The following is a 19992-nucleotide window of genomic DNA, read 5'->3' as shown; positions in this document are numbered from 1 at the left end:
GGAACACGCCACCTAATACTTACCTAGTGATGTTGCACCTCAGATATGCATGATATTTACTTTTTGATCGACAACGTTCACAAGTATGAACAGCTGTACCAGTTCAAGACGGCTGGCCCTTGGGCAAGTGGTTCAACTTTGGCCGAGTGGCTGAATCGAGGGACGTGCCGACAAACAGAAAGACAGACAGACAGAAAGACAGACCAAAATTTCTGCGTTTAAGTTCCCCAAGAAAGACTATCGTCTTTAAAAGCACCCGTACCGTGTTTTACAGTCCACCTTTCTTTTATTGACCATATCTGCTTACGTTGGCGTATAATGTAGAGAAAAAAACGCCAGGCCTGCGCTGAAACCGCAGCACAGTCAGAGCGAAAGCTGGAAGAGTGGCGTTTCTAGAGCCGGTTGTAAGCTCTCTTGGGGCTACTAATACAAGTACCCACTACGCCATAAATACAAGCAAGGTACCCACTACGCCATGAATCAGAATTTTTGTGAAGTTGGGAAGCACCTACTAAGCCATTCTTCGTCATTCTGCGGAGAAGCGAGGCACCAGCTACTACACGTCTGCAAGGCATTATGTGCACTTTGTTGACGCGACGACTGATGACGATGAAGAATTATGGCTCAGCCCTTTGTAATGGGTTGGAAGCTTGAAACGGCCCACCAGTTATGCAATTTGCATTTGGTGACGCCCGGTCGTTATTTCCCTCTCCCGCCATGCTGTATAACATACGTTGACGTGGGAGCGCGAGAGGGCGGGGGGGGGGGGGGTGAAGAACTTTACTGAGACCCCGAGGAAATGGATCATGCGCTTATGGGCTCCCTTGGCAACCAATACAAGTGCACTTGCGAGGAACCCACTACGCTCTAAATCAATGTAATTTTTGAGAAGTAGGGAAGCAGGCGCTATGCCATTTTTTGTCATTCTATGGAGAGCCGTGGTACCTGCTAAACGCATGTAAGGCATTATGCGCTTTGTTGATGCTGTGCCTGATGACGATGAAGCATTATGGTAGAGCCCTTTGTAATGGGTTGGAAGCATTCAACAACCTACTTGTTGCGCAATTCGCATTGTGTGATGCCTGGTTACAGAATTCGCGTTGTGCGACGCTTGGTGCTTGTTTTACTCTTCTACCACGCTATATTGCATATGTTAATGTGGTTTTTTCCCGACATGAAGCCTGTATAGGACCTTTTTGCAAAGCAGTTTCAAGCACCGGCATGGCTCAGAGGTTGAATGCTGGGCTTTCACGCAAAGGGCCCAGGTTCGAACCTCGTTCCATCCTGGAATTTTTTTCTTTTTTCGTTTTTTTTCTTATTTCGAGCGATAATGGTTACGGACACCGGCGGCGGCGGCAGCGGACAACTACAGCGCCAAAAACGGCCGCTGAAATGATCTCATAACAGCTTTCGCTGTAAAAAATGAAAACCAACTTTCAAGAATCTATTAGTGGTAGTGAAGTAGTTATGTGCAACATTATTTTCAACTAATCGAACGAAGGAGTGGGGATGTAGTTTTTGTAATAAATGTTTCCTGTGAATATGCTTCGATGCAGTCAGCAGGAACGTGGGATTTCTTTTGAGTGATGAAAGATATCAAATATTCCATGAAAATGCTTGGACCGATATGTTTAAAGCTCGACTATGAGTCTAAGCAATCTGCAACAAAATGACAGTACCATGAAAAGCATTTGAGGGTCCGAAAAAAGCTCAAAACTTGCACTAACTGATTCCAAGATTGCAGGAAAACACTTTCTAAATTGTAGGACCAGCATGGTGGCATAGTCTGTCCCCTGCTACTCACATTTACAGCAAATATTTATAACATAGCCTTCGTACTTGGAATTTCATGAGGCCATCTACTTCTGTCTCATAAGGGCATGCATAAGTTATATAAATTGTTGCAGCAGAATAGTCCATTTTTTGTACACGTTTCAATGTTGTCAAGCTAGCCAGACCCACAGAGCAGAGGTTTGAAAAGAATCTGTGTGCTTTTATTTACACTTTTTAATGTTTACACGACATTATATACACTCCATTGTCCTTTTAATACACATTTGCACACACACAAGTGGGGCACCAGCTTGTCATTACAAATATTCAATACATCTGTGAGCTCTTATCACTATGCACGTTTCATGGGCTGTTTCAGCATCACATGGCACAGTGAGGAATTTTCCATGGGAAGACAGACCAGCTTCCTGTCAATTCTGTAAATGTAAGAGATCAGAAGACATTTAAGACCGTTTGCAAGTGCCATGTGTACAGGGTGTTTTTTTTAGACAGTGCAGATTTTTAATGAAAATACTATGACAGCCTGGGTCCTGTCGAGGCCAAAATACTTTGCCGCAGCTCAAGTGACATAAACGTGCCATCAGTGCTGGGCAGTATCGAAGATACATGTATCTTAGATACTACCTTAGGTACTCGTTGGATATCTTGTGTCTGTATCGCGCTATGTCTCGCAAGACGAGCAGCTGTATCTGTATTTCCTAAACATTAATTAATGTATCATGTATCTTAAGATACAAGATACTGCTATAGCAACACCACCGTGCGAAACAATAAACGTTGGCTGAACTCCGCTTCTCAAGATGATACTGCTGCCGCCAAGCCACCAGAACACAGTGAGATTCTTTTAGAGTCCTCCAGCGAGGGCAGGCGACGAGGTGTGTGCCTCCCTATTGGTGGAGCAGAGTCACGTGGTGGCACTTACACAATCTCAACAATAAACACCATACCGCCTTGCTATTTCACTAAGATATATTTGTTTTCCTTTTTTAAGTTGCTGGAAAGTCACCATGGAATCTGAGCTATAGGTGGCAATAGTGTGAATAGCAGTGGTATCCTGTGATGCTTTGTGCCACTACAATACGTCTGAGACGTTTCTAGACGGCACAAGTTATCTGTGAGAAGAACTGCTGAAATATTGCACGTTAGTGAATATGTTGCTAACACTTTTTACCAGCAGATAATTATAATATGAAAAATCATTGCAGTTTTATGACGTCTATGTACACACGATGCGTCAAAAATATGTATATATATTATGAGGTCTTGGTTGAAGCGACGTTTATTAGACCCAAGGCCTCGGAAGAGAATGGGCCGAACGTGCACACACCCGATGATGATGAGAATGACACACGGTGACGATGAGGACAGAGAGACAAACGGATGATGATGATTATGATAATGCACAGATGAGAAAGAAGCACATAACTAGTGCCCACACTATATATATCGCTACCAGCGCTATTGCTTCTGCACAGCTGACGCTTAATCCGGCATTGCGAAAGCGGTACTAAGTTGTTGTACAAGGTAAAACTCCACACTGATATTTGCACGATTGCGTGAAGGCTTCTTACGGACATTCTTGTAAATTGATGGCGACCTGCTAGCTGGTCAGCAAGTAGAGCAGCGACACCCGTCAATTACAAAAGTGGCATACTGTCTATAAAGCAATGGAAAAGGAAATGGGGTTGCTTTATAGACAGTACCATGTTTGACGTCTGCATCCCAGGTCAGTGGGCATGGACTGAAGATTGCCGTTATGAGTGCTTCATGCCGCTTGAGTTACGTTGGCGAAAAGCTGGTGGAGATACAAAACTTCAAAAAAATATTTCTCAAGTTAAAAAAAATAATACCCTTTTGTAACTTTGCCTATGTTCAGCTAATACATAGAGCTTTCAAGTGAAGTATCGTGCATATTTTTAGTCCGACCACCAAGGCAAGTTTTTTGATGCTGAATACAGAGCTTTTCTCAAAAAAAGTGAAATTAGCAACATTTTTTCAGAGGATCTGCTAAACCTTCAGTGACTAAATTATTTTTCTTTTGTAGTATGTCGAACAGGCCACCAGTACATAATTAATTTCTACCCTTTGAGTTTGCCTTGTTCCTGTAAAAAAATATCAAACTTTGCAACTTTATTCAATTTTGCTTGTGCAAAAAAGAATCGGTATACATAAATAAGTCATTATTTTTACAGTTACATCACTTCATTAGCTTGCCGGAAATACAATTTTATTGAGTGCATCCTATAAACGCCCTTTGAAAAAAATTGTTGTTTGATGCCCTTTAGCTCAGTCGGCGCAAAACTACAGACTCTCACAAATAGGCGGGAAAATTTTTAGCAACAGAAATAAACGAGCAGAACGAGTTTCGAACTTAAAAAAAAATGTGGAAATTTTTTCAGCCATATTTGTGATGGTCGGAAAAACGCTGGATGATCTGGCATGGAATGACCCATATGTAAATAACCACAGTAGACTTTCTGTGACATTTCATCTTGCATTATCACACTGACTGCATGCACTGCAGACGGATTCATTGTGGCTCAGTGGACTAAATGTAGATTGATTCAGTGAATCCATTGCATGAATTCATGCACTGCAGATGATTCACTGGCAATGGCAAAGTTTGGCGACTTTTACTTACAAAGGAATATGGTTAGACCATACACCAATATGTGTTTGAACAAAATGTTGATGGCAAGAGAAGCACGTGGTAACACTAACTCTAAATATTAAGGCCTACTTACATTTAGACATTCAGCCCTGCAATATATCCCTTGATATCACCATCTTCATTACTTCGTTGGTTCCTGAACAAAAAAAGCAACACACGTGAGCTTTTTCAGAAATTATGAACGCAAACTATCTTAACAGCTCACCCATTAACACAAAAAATATTGCAGCTGGGCTGACATGTTTATGTTGCAATTTCTTGCTGCACTGTGATGAACAAGGCATAACTTATTTATTTATTTATCATAGTACCCACAGCACCCAAGGTCAATACAGTGGGGGGGAGGGGAGGAATACAATGTTTAAATACATAACATGCTTCAAGCATACAGTAAATCGTTAGGTCACTGTGCACTTACATAGTGAAACATCAGACATACAATATAAAGCAAGTTCACAATACAGTTCCGTACTCACACAACCGCACGAATACACTAAAGCAGAGCCTGCAACGAACTCAAGGACTGGCTGCCCATCAATCGTGAATTCTTTTTCAAGCTGTACAGCTAAAACTCGATTTAATGAAACCAAATTTTCCAAAGTTCCCGATCTAGTGACCAAAATTTTGATTCCCTAGCAGGTACCCATAGGGTTCAATGTTGTCATCAAACCGAACTAACAAAACTAACTTGGTACCCGCCACTGTGTCAAGTGGTTATGGTGCTTGACTGCTGACCCGCAGGTTGCGGGACTGAATCCCCGCTGTGGAGGCTGTATTTCGATGAAGTGAAATGCTAGACGCCCATGTGCTTAGATTTAGGTGCACATTAAATAAGCCCAGGTGGCCAAAATTTCCGGAGCCCTCCACTAAGGTGCCCTTCATAATCATATCGCGGTTTTGGGATGCAACCCCAACAATTATTATTGTTGTAAACCATGCAACTAGCCCAGCTAAGAACTCTTGCAATTTGGAGTGTTTGAACCCTGTTTTATATTGCAGCTCTGATTTGAGAACCTGATGCTAAAATGAGCCTCTCCTTACGAGTAATCATCGAATGAGCTCGGTATCAAAGTTTATCGCCTCACGAATCGATTGCCGCAAAATTGTCTCGAATCCGTCAAGAGTGGGCGGAGTTGCAGGGATATCTCACATGCTTTAAGCAGCTTCTCTCCTGTCCCGATGAGTGTGCTGGAAGGTGCACAGGGAGTGATGGCACGAGGGAAGCAAGTTACGTCGGCTCACGTCACGACCTTGAGCGCGTGACATGAAACGTGATCACTCGATACAGCTGTGATTCCTGTGTACAGTAGTGTGGCTACTGTGTAATGTTGGCAGACTATGGAGTGCAGTGCTGGCACATGACGGCACCCCGTGGCAAGAAGCACATCTGATCCCAATGCCACTCTTGATTTATGTCAGATATTGGCCAATAGCATGCTATTTTACAATAACAGAGAGCTGAGCTAGTTGGTAAGTATTTTCTAAAAGACAGTGTGTGTAAACACGGACACAAGAAGTCAAGACACAACAAATGCCAACTAACAACTGCAAAGGTGCACAACAGTGGTAAAGAAAGAAGGCACGAAAGCTTATCTGTGCATGCCCAGGTAACAGGTGAACCTATCAATCCGGCACGCATGGTGGCCTACGTGGGGGCCTACGTGCCTTAACAGTTATCTTTCACAGAGACCCCAACGTGTGCCGCATTGATAGATTCGCTCATTGCCTGGGCATGCACAGATAAGCTTTCGTGCCTTCTTTCTTTTCCACTGTTGTGCACCTTTGTAGTTGTTAGTCAGCGTTTGTGGTGTCTTGACTTCTTTCTTGTGTACTCGTTTGCACGCCCTGTCCTTTAGAATGAACATGCGATCTGCTGTCGACGCCAAACGGCAGGTACCAGCTCTCTTCCCGACCGATGTCTGACGTCATGTCGGGGGAATGGCTGCCGCATCACAGTGGACGGTCAGAACTTTTCCGTTCTCATTTTTGTGAAGATTCTCTAACTGCTATTTAGAATAGACAGCAGTTTACATTGGTCAATAGCTTCAGCTCGCCTAGTTCATTTGCTTCATCAGCTGTGCCCCAGGCAAGTGTATTAGGCACTCTTCTTTTTCTGATTTATATTAATGATTTGCCTTGTAACATTTCTTCCACTACCTATTCGTCTTTTTGCGGATGACTGCGTAGTGCATAGAACTATTAACTGTGAAGAAGACCACCTAAGTTTACAAAAGAATCTTGACTTAATAAATCAGTGGTGTGACCTGACCTAGGCAAATGACGCTTAACACATCTAAGTGCTGCGTACTTTCTTCCGCCCGTAGGAAATCGGTTTTTAACTTTCCTTACTCTATCTGTTCAGCTGAAATTCCCCGTTCATCTACTCACAAATACCTTGGTGTTCATCTTTGTACTAATCTTGCCTGGTGTACTCGCATCGAGAAGATATGCACGAAAGCAAACAGAACTCTGGGATTCTTGCGCCGGAATCTGCATCATTCCCCATCTACCATTCGGCAACAGGCCTATCAAATGTTTGTACACCCTCAGCTGGAATACGCTTCGTCGATCTGGTCTCCTCATCAACAATACCTAATAGATAAACTGGAATTCATCCAAAATTGTGCAGCCCGCTTCATAACTTCAAAGTATAATCGCCATTCCAGCATCACCCAAATCAAACGCGATACTGCCCTTATAACTTGGATTCCTGCCGCTCTGTCACCCGTCTATGCCTACTCCAGAAGTACTACTACAACTTGTGGACAAGTTGTCTCTCGCTTGACGTCTTCGCGTACATCAAGTCGACTTCATAATCATCTCAGTTTCAGACGCATCTTCGGCCACACTCAGTCATTCAATAATTCTGCATTGCCGCTCGCCATCGCACTTTGGAATAGACTTCCTGATGAAATTGTTACTTTGAGAGATCCTGCCAAATTTCGTGAGCAATTACAAGTTTATATGTTCCCTTGATTTTGTATAAAGATGGTTTTTTCTTCATTTTGTATTTTACTGCATTTGCTTATATTGTTTGTTCTTTTCGCTTCCATTGTACAATTTTCTTTGTTTTCTTCTTCGATATCGTTTCTTTTTATGCTTTATTTATTCTGATTTTTCTGTAACCCCCCCCCCCCCTACTCTATGCTCCTCTGGGGCCTGTAGAGTAACATGAATAAATAAATAAATAAATAAATAAATAAATAAATAAATAAATAAATAAATAAATAAATAAATAGCATTGCTTGTTATCTGTATATGTATGCTTCTGTGTGTATATAGGAGTGCTGTGCTTTAAGTGTCTTATTGTGTGTTCGATTTTCGCTTATTAGATAAATAATTTGTGTTGTCCAGGATTGTCCTGTCTCTCTCTAGACCATGGAACTTTGTTACACCCTGTAAAGTTGTTTTTGTCGCATGGCACGCTCGTCCCGCAGGTTAGATGCAGTTAGGATTAACAGCTGCCGAGCTAGAGGTGGCACTGTGATCGCGCAGTGCAAGGTTAGCGCAGTGGCGCCAGCAGCGCTGCCTGGCGGGGACGAGGATAGGCGGGCATGCGGGGAACAGCAGCGAGTCTCTTTGGGGTTTGGCGTGATCGGCGACGGACGGCCCTCGGGGATGTCCGTGGGTGTGATACCGCGGATCGTGCTCACGGACTCCTCGTGGTGAGTCGAACGTCGGCGATGCTGCATTCGCGCACATTGTATGTGTTACGTTTTCTGTGTATTGTACTGGCATTGTGTCAGGTTACTTAGTGTGTTACTAGTTATGTATTAGATTCGGCCGGCAAGCTCGCCTTTGTAAAAGCAGTTAATAAATGTACACGGGTTTGTTGCCCGACAGCATGGACTGTCTCCATGTGTTCTGAGAGTGGCTCATCTTCAGACCCCAGAATCCTGATGCTGAGAGGTGCTCAGTTTTGCACTCAGTTACGTGGCATACACTTTGAAGTTGATTTTAAGTGCCTTCCAGGCTATATTTGCCATTTGTGGATGATGTGTCTCTGTGTCCACAGGAATCTTGCAAGTTTTCTTGACTTAAAAATTTTGTATTACTAGTACTGCTTTAACTCTTTCCATACCGTGCCTGTAGGGCATCGATAGCCTGCTACTGATGATTTGAATTGCTGCTTTTGAGACATTCCGCGCCGCTCGCAGACACGGTATGCCATCCGTGAAGAAGGAGAAGGACAATAGTTTTCTTCTATGTAGTTTGTTTTTTTCCCGCGGGGCCTTGATTGTGGAACGCGCCTCGAAGATGCGCGATCGTCTTAGTGGACAGCGAAAATGGCCACCACCGGATGCAGTGTGCGTGTGCACTTCGAAATATCACAGATGTCGGCATTCTGGTGTGTCTGTGGCTGATTTTATCGATTTAACGAGCAGCAGTGAGTCTGAGGATGCTGCCTTTTGACTCTCAGAGCGCAAACCAGCCTGGCACATCGCTCAGCTTCGCTTTCTGCTTCGGGCCGTCTCAGTTCACGTTTCAGCACCAGCCTGCCAGGATGGAAACTTATAGAAACTGTAAGAAATGCAAGTGTGACTTGAAAACCAAGCAGAAAATGAGAGCTTACTGCAAGACACGTGGCGCTATGCTATGCTTTACATTGAGGAACTGCTTTTCTGCATGACTGGCCCAACTGTAATGCTTACAGTAAGATTTTTGTCGGTCAAGTCCTGTTCAGTGAAAAAGCTTAAATTCTTTTGTTATATTTTTTCTTGGCAGATAGAAGCGTGTCTTTACAAACTCTATTAAGTTTTGTCAAGCAATCTTAAATCGCGCTGTTTATATAGCTCATATAACATAGTCAAACGCTGCTATAACAAATGCTTCTATACTACGAAACAGCCTGTACAACAAAGCGTGCCACATGGCCTGGCTGGATTCCTGCCTTCCTTATGTATTGTGAACTCCACTAAAACAAAGACCACTACAGCAGATTTGCCTGTTTAATGAGGCAATTTATATGTTCCCAGTCACTGAATTGTTGCTTTACAATAAATATATGCTTAGCCGCACAGGTAACATGAGGAAACCAAATGAAACAGATCAATGGGACTGCAAAGCCATCCCACGCTAACTTTTAAAGAACTATGAAAAAAGGGCGATATTGCAGTGGGCTGCTCTCCTGCCTGGGCCAAGCCAGGTCGGCAGGCAAGCGCGGAGGTGGCAGCCAGCTACAGAAATATGACGTTATGTGACCAGTGGCGAAGCGACTTTTGATGCGCTGCAGATCCATCTCTCTTCACTCCCTGACCTCACACCGCAGCACGCTCTGAACATCGAAGGCGTCAGGTTGGCGGTGGTTGAGCATTTAGTAAGTCGTACTACTACTGTGCAGAAGAAAAATGCACTTTCTTCCACCAAGGGAGTCTGCTGTGAATAAACATTTCTATAATGTTTATCTGGGGTCATTAAAGTGTGCGATGCATGTAACGAAGAATTATTGCAGTCTGAAACGCTTCGTTATAGAGGCAGCTCATTAATGAAACTTTTATGCGTGAAAAGTTCATTCATTCTGCTTTTCGTTGATGTATTGCACAAAATATTAGGTGCAGTAGGCCCTTCAGCAAAAAATATCTGGTGTAACCTGCAGTAGGGAAAGAGTTAAATACTAGGGGTGTGCGAATATTCGAAATTTCGAATATTTTTCGAATAGTGTTTGCTATTCGATTCGATTCGCACTGGAATTTTACTATTCGAACTATTCAAACTTCCCAAAAACAAATACAGTCAACAACCAATTGAAAGTGACCCCTTCAGATTTTCAATACGCTTCACCTCATTACACTGTTGTACTGCGGCAAAGTTGCCTTTCAAGCTCCGCTATGGTAGCAAATGTATTAACTGTAGAAAACGCTGGTTCCAACATGGAGATGAAAGATGTGGCCGAGTTGGTGGCTCAATTAATGCTGTTTTGGGCCTGAAATTTCGGCAGGAGGTCCAAAAAATTGGATGCCGAAGTTTTTTAGCATCCAAAATTTCAGATCTTCTTATATATCGACGTCTACGAGGCAGATTTGGAACTCCGAACTTGAAGGGAGCACACCCTTGTCCACCATATCAGTTGGGCTTCCACGGAAGTTGAAAGAGGAGGAGAGGCTGAGGAAATGGCATCTTTGCCTATCACGTGTAAAGTGTTGTCAGCAACACTTTGGTTGCACCAAATCATCTACATAAATACAATGGGCCTTTTTCAGGTCTGAAGAGCGCCTCTAGTGGCGATCGCTGAAATCGAAACTGAGGGTCCATGGCCTCCGAAGTTGCCCACCGCGTGCCGGTAAATATTCTCAGAGGCCTGGTATTTTTCGGGAAAATTTGCAAATGTTCCACGCCAGGTGGCGCTCAGTCCGCTCCTGTCGCCACGCTGTGACCCTCAAAAAACATGGCGCGCGTGTCGTCACCGCCGCCGCGCATGCGCAGACTACCCTCCTGAAAAAGGCCCATTCGGCTTCTACATTGCCTCATTCTTGATAAGACAACTACGAAACACCACCCTGCCAGTGCTTCATCAACCTAGCGAAAAGAAACACTTTCATGTTGCTATCTCATAAGAATATGCTTAGGAATCCTCTCTAACTTTTTTTCTGCAATTTCGCTTCGAAGTATTCAAAAAATATTCGAGAAATATTCGAAAAATATTCTATTCGATTCGCACTCACACTTTAATATTCGAATTTGCTTCCCACCCAAAATTTTGCTATTTGCACAGCTCCATCAAATGCCTTTGCAGGAACGCATGAGTAGTGTAGAGGTCGCTACTATTGTGCTAATAGGTGGCGCCCCCCTCCTTGATGTACGGAGTAGAATAAAGTTAGTTGTTGTTTGGGTTCAGTGGCGACCGGTTGTCTTACTGCGGGCTTGACAGGTGCTCATGCCATGACTGCGTCGTATTCTCGAGCAAACCGATAACACTACATGGTGTCAGAAGTGGGGTTGAGCACCGACGTCGCGCTTACCCATCGTCCGTATCATGCCTACCGAGCAGTCCAGCCCGAAGTGGGTGGGCGTAAACCTTCAGACGCCGGAGCCGTTCGACTTCGGCAACGCTGGGACCTGGCCGACATGGAAAAGTCGCTTCAAGGACTATGCAGCCATCTCGGGTCTCAAAAATGCACCGGAGGAAACACAGGTGCGCTCGCTCTTATATTGCATGGGCCCCGAAGCGCGTCCGCTCCTCGACACATTTTCGCTCGATGCGGCGTCCCTCACTTCGTACGAGACTGTGGTAGACTGTTTCACAGAGCATTTCGTGCATCCAAGCAACGAACTATACGAGTCGTCCCGTTTTCACAGACGCGTACAGCAGCCAGGCGAGAGCGTTGACAGATACTATGCCGAGTTATGCAGGATGGTGAAACGCTGCGCCTATCCTTCAGTGCAAGTTGAAGAAAGGCTAGTACGTGACAGATTCGTCGTCGGCTTGCGCGACTCGCGTCTTTCAGACCAGCTCTGCCGAAACGCTAAACTCACTGTCAAAGAGGCTTGGACGCAAGCACGCCAGGCGGAAGACGCGGAAAAAGAAAAGCGGCAGTCGCAAGCTGGAGCAAGTTATAATAGTCCCAACGCTTTGCAACTGGACGCTACAAAGATGCAGAAGTCCGCTCGACATCACCGGAACGCGAAGCCTTCTTTCGAGCATCAGAACGCAGACACGCCCACCTGCGGATTCTGTGGCCGCGCGGCTCATCCTCGAGCGCAATGCCCGGCACGCAGCTCACTTTGCAACTTTTGCAAAAAGAAGGGGCACTTCGCGGAAGTTTGTCGCTCGCGGAAATCGAAACAAAAAGTCGGCTCTATTCACCTGAGCACCGTCGGGGCGGGGGCCAAGTCTTTATTAGTGGACGTCACCGTGGACGAGTACACGATGCAATTTAAAGTTGACTCTGGCGCCGAAGTCTCTGCTATACTCGAAGACTTCCCCAAGCTTCCAGCCAAGCTGGACAAGGTTGACACGGTACTTACCGGTCCTGGAGGTCAACCATTGCGGGTACTCGGTTCATATACAGCCCAACTTCATTGGCGCGGGAAGACGTCCTTGCAGCAACTCTTTGTCATTGAATCGCTCTCTGTCCCTCTTCTGGGACTTCCGGCTATACAAGCCCTCGATGTTGTGAAATTCCTTGGCGGCGTGCAGGCCCCTGAGGCATCACTTGAAGCTGACCTGTTCCGCGGACTTGGCACTCTCAAGGAGGAATATCGAATCCGCTTGAAGCCTGGTGCTACACCATTCTCCCTCAGTGTGCCTCGTTGCATTCCCATTCCGCTACACGAAACCGTGAGGCGTGAGCTCAACAAGCTCGAAAGTGACGGAGTGATTCGCCGCGTCGACAATCCAACGCCGTGGTGTTCTGGACTGGTAGTGGTTCCTAAAGCGTCAGGAGATTACCGTCTTTGTGTTGACTTAACCCGGCTGAATGAAGTCGTACTTCGAGAACGCCACGTCCTCCCAACGGTCGAACAAGTCCTCGGGCTTATCGGAGACGCAACGGTGTTCTCCAAGCTGGACGCCACAGCGAGTTTCCACCAAGTGAAACTGACTACAGACTCTCAAGAGCTCACGACCTTTATAACCCCTTTTGGCCGGTACTGCTTCTGCCGCCTTCCATTCGGGATAACCTCAGCGCCCGAGTATTTTCAGAAGCAGATGGCCAGAATTCTTGAAGGACAGGAAGGGGTAGCCAATATGATCGATGATATACTCGTTTTCGGACGCACTAGAGAGGAACATGAGGTCCGACTGAACCAGGTTCTGTCCCGTCTTGCTGAGGCTGGGGTCACGCTGAACAAGAACAAATGCTTATTCGGTGTTTCGGAAGTGCCGTTCCTTGGAGTAATCGTGTCCGCTCAAGGCATCAAGCCGGACCCAGCCAAGGTAGCAGCCATCAAGACCATGGAAGCTCCAAAAGACATTGCAGGCGTCGGGCGTCTTCTCGGGATGATCAATCATCTAGCTAGGTTCTTGCCACACATCTCTGAAATAACCGCTCCAATCAGAGCCCTCCTCAACAAGTCTTCAAGTTGGACTTGGGAGCACGAACAAGAGGCCGCATTTGTCAGGGTGAAGGAGATACTGTCGTCCGATAGGTGTATGGCCAAGTACAATCCGTTGTATGCCACCACTGTCTCAGCTGATGCTAGTTCGTTTGGACTTGGGGCAGTCCTGCTGCAGACGCAGCCATCAGGCGAGCGCCGTCCTGTCGCTTTTCCTTCCAGAGCAATGACGAAGACGGAGCAGAGATATAGCCAAACTGAAAAGGAAGCATTGGCTATAACCTGGGCTCTCTGGAGGTTCGACGAATTTGTGCGTGGCATCCCACTGGATGTAGAGACAGATCACCTACCCCTCGTCTCTCTTTTTGGGAAGATGGAGCTCGACATATTGCCTCCTAGAATACAAAGGCTGCGGATTAAAGCAATGCCTTATCAATTTAAGGTACTTCACGTGCCTGGTAAGCTTTTAGCTACAGCGGATACTCTCTCTCGCATCAACAACCCGAATGAATCTTCTACGGATGCTGTGCAAATCCTTACCACAGAAACTGTGGCTCGCACAACCCTTGATGTGATGGAGCTCCATGTTGCAGAAACAGTGGCTGCCACGTTTGAAGTTTTGCCCCTAAATGTGCAGGAAGTTCGTCGAGCACAAACTTCGGATGGTGAATGCACTACATTAATCTCCTTCTGTCAGCGGGGGTGGCCTCGGAAAAACAAGCTGCCATTACACATCTCCAAGTACAGTGCAGACCACTTATAACTAGAGCTGTGCGAATAGCAAAATTTTGGGTGCGAAGCAAATTCGAATAATAAAGATTGAGTGCGAATCGAATCGAATAATTTCGAATAATTTTCTAATATTTCTCAAACATTTTTCGAATAATTCGAAGTGAAATTGCAAAAAAAGTTGCAGAGAATCCCTAAGTATGTTCTTGTGAGATAGCAACATGAAAGTGTTTCTTTTCGCTAGGTTGATGAAGCGCTGGTGGGGTCATATTTCATATTTGTCTTTCTTATTAAGAGTGAGGCAATGTAGAGGCCAAATTGTATTTATGTACATGATTTGGTGCAACCAAAGTGTTGCCGACAACACTTTACACGTGATAGGCAGAGATGCCATTTCCTCAGCCTCTCCTCCTCTTTCAACTGCTGTGGAAGGCCAACTGATGTGGCGGACAAGGGTGTGCTCCCTTCAAGTCCGGAGTTCCAAATCTGCCTCATAGACGTCGATATATAAGAACATCTGAAATTTTGGATGCTAAAAAGCTTCGGCGTCCGATTTTTCGGACTTCCTGCCCAAATTTCAGGTCCAAAACAGCATTAATTGAGCCCCCAACTCTGCCACATCTTTCATCTCCATGTTGGAACCAGCATTTTCTTGAGTTAATACATTTGCGACTGTAGCGGAGCTTGAAAGGCAGCTTTGCCGCAATACGGGGGTGTGATGAGGTGAAGCATATTGAAAATCTAGGGACCACTTTTAACGGACGTTAACTGTCTCTTGGCTAAGTTCAACCGTAACGGACCTTGAAAGGCAGCTTTGCCGCAATACCGGGTGTGAGGAGGTGAAGCATATTGAAAATCTAGGGACCGCTTCCAATCAGACGTTGACTGTCTCTTGCCCAAGTTCGGCCGTAACTGAGCTTGAAAGGCAGCTTTGCCGCAATACGGGGGTGTGATGAGATGAAGCATATTGAAAATCTAGGACCACTTTCAACCGGACTTTCTTTCTTGGCTAAGTTCGACCGTAACGGAGCTTGAAAGGCAGCTTTGCCGCAATACGAGAGTGTAATGGGGTGAAGCATATTGAAAATCTGAAGGGGTCACTTTCAACCGGACGTTGAGTGCATTTGTCTTTGGGAAGTTCGAATAGTTCGAATAGTAAAATTTCAGTGCGAATCGAATCGAATAGCAAACACTATTCGAAAAATATTCGAAATTTCGAATATTCGCACACCCCTACTTATAACGTAACCGCATATAGTGCAGGACCGGTTATAATGCGGTCTTTTTCGACTCCCGTTTACCCTCCCATAGAACCGCATGTATACGCATACCACTTATTGTGCAGTCCCCCAAGATGAAATACCATTTATAATGCGGTTGCGGGAAAATATTTCTGACAAACGCGGTAGCGAGTGCGGTTCTCAAAGGAGGTACGCCGCTGGGGAGTGAGCGACGAGGTCGACGAGGTCATTACGAAGGGCGAGGGCACGCATAGTGAACGAACGAGGGGCGGAGGGAGGAAAAAGACCGCGGCAGCGCTGTGCGGGTTCGCCGAGTGGGGAAGGATGGTGGTTGCCTAGGCGACGGAGTAGCCTTTGCACCGGCGGCGGCAAGGCTCCGTGGCCGCTTGCCGGCAGCGCGTTCCGCGTGGAACGTACGATCGCGTCCTCATCAAGTGCGCTCTAAAGTAAGTTTCCTGTCGGGAAAAGCGTCGTCGTTATCACACTTGCTACAGTTATCGCGTTTGCTACCTCGTCCGCAAAGTGAAAAGTTTTGCGGCTTCATGATGCGAGCTTTCGCCTTTTCTGCCAGTGCGCGGACTTAAACGAGCTTGGCGGGCTTTTGTCGCCGTTGATCTCCCGGCCGCGAACACAAACTTCGTATCACGCGCGCTGTTCTAGGGTTAGTGCTTGAGTGCGATCTTTTCGACGTCCGATCTTCATGTTGTCTTGGACAAACTTCCCGCGACAACATGCTGAACCGCAGGCTAGGCCTAATCAGCGTTGGTTGCTTTTCGGTAGCGGTCGCGGGCGATAAAAGTTGCGGTTTGGTGCGGAATCAACGAAACTTTTTGCGATGGCTGCACTTGAAGGGAAGGGAATGATATCGTTAATGAAAACGAGGGCGTGGTTGGCACATGCAACTCTCGAATGGTGGTTCCGGATTCGACTGCAATGTCTTGGACATCGCTTGCGCGCCCGTGAAATCGAACGATCGGTACCACTCAGCACATGAAATTTCGGTCGCGATTCTACGTGGTTTCTGTGTAATGAGCATACCTCGAGGTGGCCTGAAACGTAGTCGGCGAATTTCCGCGATGGCGCTTTGTTTTGTTCGCTTTTTTCCCCCGTGTTCATTTCGTTGGCAATGCGGGTCTTTGGCGGTTAATTTTTGAACATTCGGAGATTGAAGTGGTTGTAAGCGCCCCAAATCGCATATGTCGATTATCGGACACGCGAGGCTACATGCTCAACACGTTTTGCGCAAGTGCAGCCTTTGAAGAAGGTTGTTTTGGTTATAGTGCGGTACCGCTTATAGTGCGGATATTCGCGACTCCGGCGACTTACGTTATAAGCGGTCTATACTGTATTCATCGGTGGTTGATCAACTTTCTGTTTGCGACGGCGTACTGCTCAAAGGTACCTGTTTGGTGATCCCATCGTCACTTCGATCTACAGTCTTGGCACTACTACACGAGGAACACCAAGGCTGTAACAGAAGCAAAGCCTTGGCGCGAGATTCGGTATGGTGGCCTGGCATCTCCAAGGACATTACCTCTCTGGTCGCCAACTGTGAGACATGCGCTCTCACACGAGTTAACTTTGCTGAGCCACTTATACCGACACCTCTCCCAGATCGCCCGTGGCAACTTCTCGGCATGGACCTATTTCACTTCTGTGGGCAAACTTTCCTCCTGGTAGTTGATTACTACTCCAGGTACCCAGAGGTGATAACCTTGAGGAGCACAACGGCGCAAGTTGTCGTGGATGTGCTAAAGAGCATGTTCGCCCGCCATGGGATACCGGAGGAAATTCGGTCTGACAATGGCCCGCCATTCTTGTCACGAGACTTCGCAACCTTCGCTTCCTTGTATGGCTTTGTCCATACGACAAGCAGTCCCCACTACGCCCAATCAAATGGGGAAGTGGAGAGAACGGTCAGGACGGTCAAAAATCTCTTCACCAAGGCAAAAGATCCTCACATGGCTCTCCTATGTTACAGGGATACCCCAGGCGTCAACGGTTTTAGCCCAGCTCAGCTCTTGATGGGTCGTCGGCTAAGGACCAAAGTCCCTAAGAAGGAAGAATTGCTACATCCAAGCGTGCCACCAAAAGATGCAGTAGCGTCGAGGAACGCATCCTACCAAAGAAAGCAGGAAAGGAACTACAATCGGCGTCATCGGGCCAGGCACCAAAGGCAGCTTCCCGTAGGACAAGTCTGGGTGCGGCCAGAAAATGTAAAGGGCACTGTGTTAAGCCCAGCACAGAGACCTAGGAGCTACATAATAGAAACAGGACAAGGCGGTATCTTGCAGCGTAACAGGGGTCACCTCGTCCCCTTTGTTCCAGCATCATCGTTGCCACCACAAGCTTCATCAGAAGCAACCGAGCCACAGCCGCAAGTAGCTCAACCATCTCAAGGTCCTCCAAGTACCACGGTAACGACGAGCGACTCGGGACGGGCTGGTGATCGTGTTGGTGGTGATGGTGGTGATAGTGATGGTGGTGTTGGTGGCCGCGATGGTGTTGTGTGCACGCGTAGTGGCCGACGCGTGGTCCCACCGGACCGTCTGAACTTATGACTGCCGAACGTGCGGAAAGGGGGGAGATGTAGAGGTCGCTACTACAGTAGAACCCCACTGTTACGTTCCTCACTGCTGCGTTTTCCCGGCTGTTACGTCGTTTTCCGCCGGTCCCGGCATAGCTCCCATAGGATACAATGTATTGGGAACCCCGCTGTTACGTCGTAACTGTCGGCCCGTTCCCGTATGATACGTCGCGAAGTGCGCTCGGAGCCGACCGAGTGACTACCAAAGAGAGCCGCCATGGTGCATTTTCACGCAGCTTGGCCTCGTTTGACCGTAATATTAGCCGCATGAGAGGCGCCAGCAACAGAATCTTTCAATTGATGCAAACAAAAGCATGGCCTTCGAGATTCAAATTGCAAAGATGGCGTCTATGACGTAACTGCTCGCAAAAGCAAGGCCTTCGAGATTGGCATTTACTATAGACAAAAGCATAGCCTTTGAGATTTGTACTGCACAAACATGGCGTGTATGACGTAATTGCTTGCGAAAGCAAGGCCTTCGAGATTGGCATTCACTTCTGCCATCGCGTTGGCGTAGACTCATCATCATCGTTATTTGTCGGAGAGCGGGAGGAGTTCGAGCTGGTTGGAGCTCGCATGGTCGTGCGTGCGGTTCGCGGTCGGACTCGCCGCGCCGGTCGTGATTGCGTGTGCTTAGTTCTTTCTTGCCTACAGCTGTTGGTGTTAAAAAAATCACATACGTTGATTACATTTCTGTGGATGAGGCCGTCCTAAGCTCCGCGTTTCTATCCATCGACTAGATCGCGGCTGAGCGCGCCAATTTTCGTGCTGCTCGTAAGAATTGAAATAAAATTCTGCACCACTAAATATTTTGCCGTTTTTCCTGTTTTTCGGCTGTTACGTTTCCCGTCTCTTACGTTTATTTCCTAAGGTCCCTTCAAAAACGTATCAGCGGGGTTCTACTGTATTGTGCTAATAGGTGGCGCCCCCCTCCTTGATGTACGTGATGTACGGAGTAGAATAAAGTTAGTTGTTGTTTGGGTTCAGTGGCGACCGGTTGTCTTACTGCGGGCTTGACAGGCGCTCATGCCATGACTGCGTCGTATTCTCGAGCGAACCGATAACACTACAAGTAGGACATCACCGTACTTGAAGTTCTGTGGCTTGTTAGTCCGAAAGAGAAGCAGCAGCAAGAGTGTTAATCACAGTCAAAACATACCTTCAATAATGAGGTGTGCTCTTAGGTCCCTCAGATACTGCTGGATGGGGTACTCCTTGATGAAGCCATAACCACCCATCATCTGGAGAGCCTGATTGGTGATCTGCATTGGGTCAGCAATTCATGTCCAATCAGCTCTCTTTTCTCAAACAAAGGCCAACAGCAACGACATTTCACTTTGAATATATTAAGCAATCTTGGCAAGGGTTTTCTTAGTAGTACTACTTCAATAGCATAGTAAACTCCTCTCAAAGGAATGGTTCTCAACATTCTAGGTTCTGCATTTAAGGTGGCTGGTAGTTATGGTGTTTTAGAGCACAGCTCTTGCATTTGAGCGTTGGCATGCCTTGTCCGTCCTAACCGAAAGAACAAACGCAGTGAAAGATGCAAGTGGACGAGTAGTGTGGAGAAGATGGCGGAAGAGTGAGGAGGAAAGCAGAATTCTGCACGCAACTACGTGACGGTGACAGAGGCGTGTGTCGTCTGGGAGGTCGGTCGACGGCAGCTGCTGTGAATCGTGTCTACCCTCACAATCTGCACGTTAGCAAGGCAGTCAACCCCGCACTTTGCTTCATTTGCAACATTACTGCATGAGCGAAATTGTCCGCAACAGCCAATAGTATATCGCGAACCGAAAACTCGTACACGCCTGCTCTCAAATTTTGCATTAGGGAGTATTGTAATCGTTGGTGAATTTATTTGTCACTTTCAATATCCACAACATCTATTTTTGCGATGCATGCAATTTCATTTCCAATGTGACATTTTGCGCAGAGGCTCCTGTATAGAAGCCCCTGCGCACTATGCTATATGGAAG

At 46.5% G+C, this 19992-nt stretch overlaps 1 protein-coding gene across 1 annotated transcript in view; it reads right to left on the bottom strand.

Annotated features, from left to right (window-relative positions):
- Positions 1-1972: 1972 nt before the first annotated feature.
- LOC119401265 (isobutyryl-CoA dehydrogenase, mitochondrial) overlaps positions 1973-19992 on the bottom strand; it is a 44208-nt gene continuing 26188 nt past the window's right edge. The window contains exons 9-11 of the mRNA XM_037667953.2: positions 19176-19278; positions 4539-4601; positions 1973-2210 (exon numbers count right to left, since the gene is read on the bottom strand). Of these exons, the coding sequence (XP_037523881.1) occupies positions 4549-4601; positions 19176-19278 (156 nt within the window). The 3' untranslated portion in view covers positions 1973-2210; positions 4539-4548. The remainder of the gene's footprint in view (positions 2211-4538; positions 4602-19175; positions 19279-19992) is intronic.

The sequence above is a fragment of the Rhipicephalus sanguineus genome, chromosome 8 (genome assembly GCF_013339695.2).
Source record: "Rhipicephalus sanguineus isolate Rsan-2018 chromosome 8, BIME_Rsan_1.4, whole genome shotgun sequence".
Lineage (NCBI taxonomy): Eukaryota > Metazoa > Arthropoda > Arachnida > Ixodida > Ixodidae > Rhipicephalus > Rhipicephalus sanguineus.
Note: the sequence above shows the minus strand (reverse complement) of the source record. Positions and strands in the feature narration are given on the sequence as shown.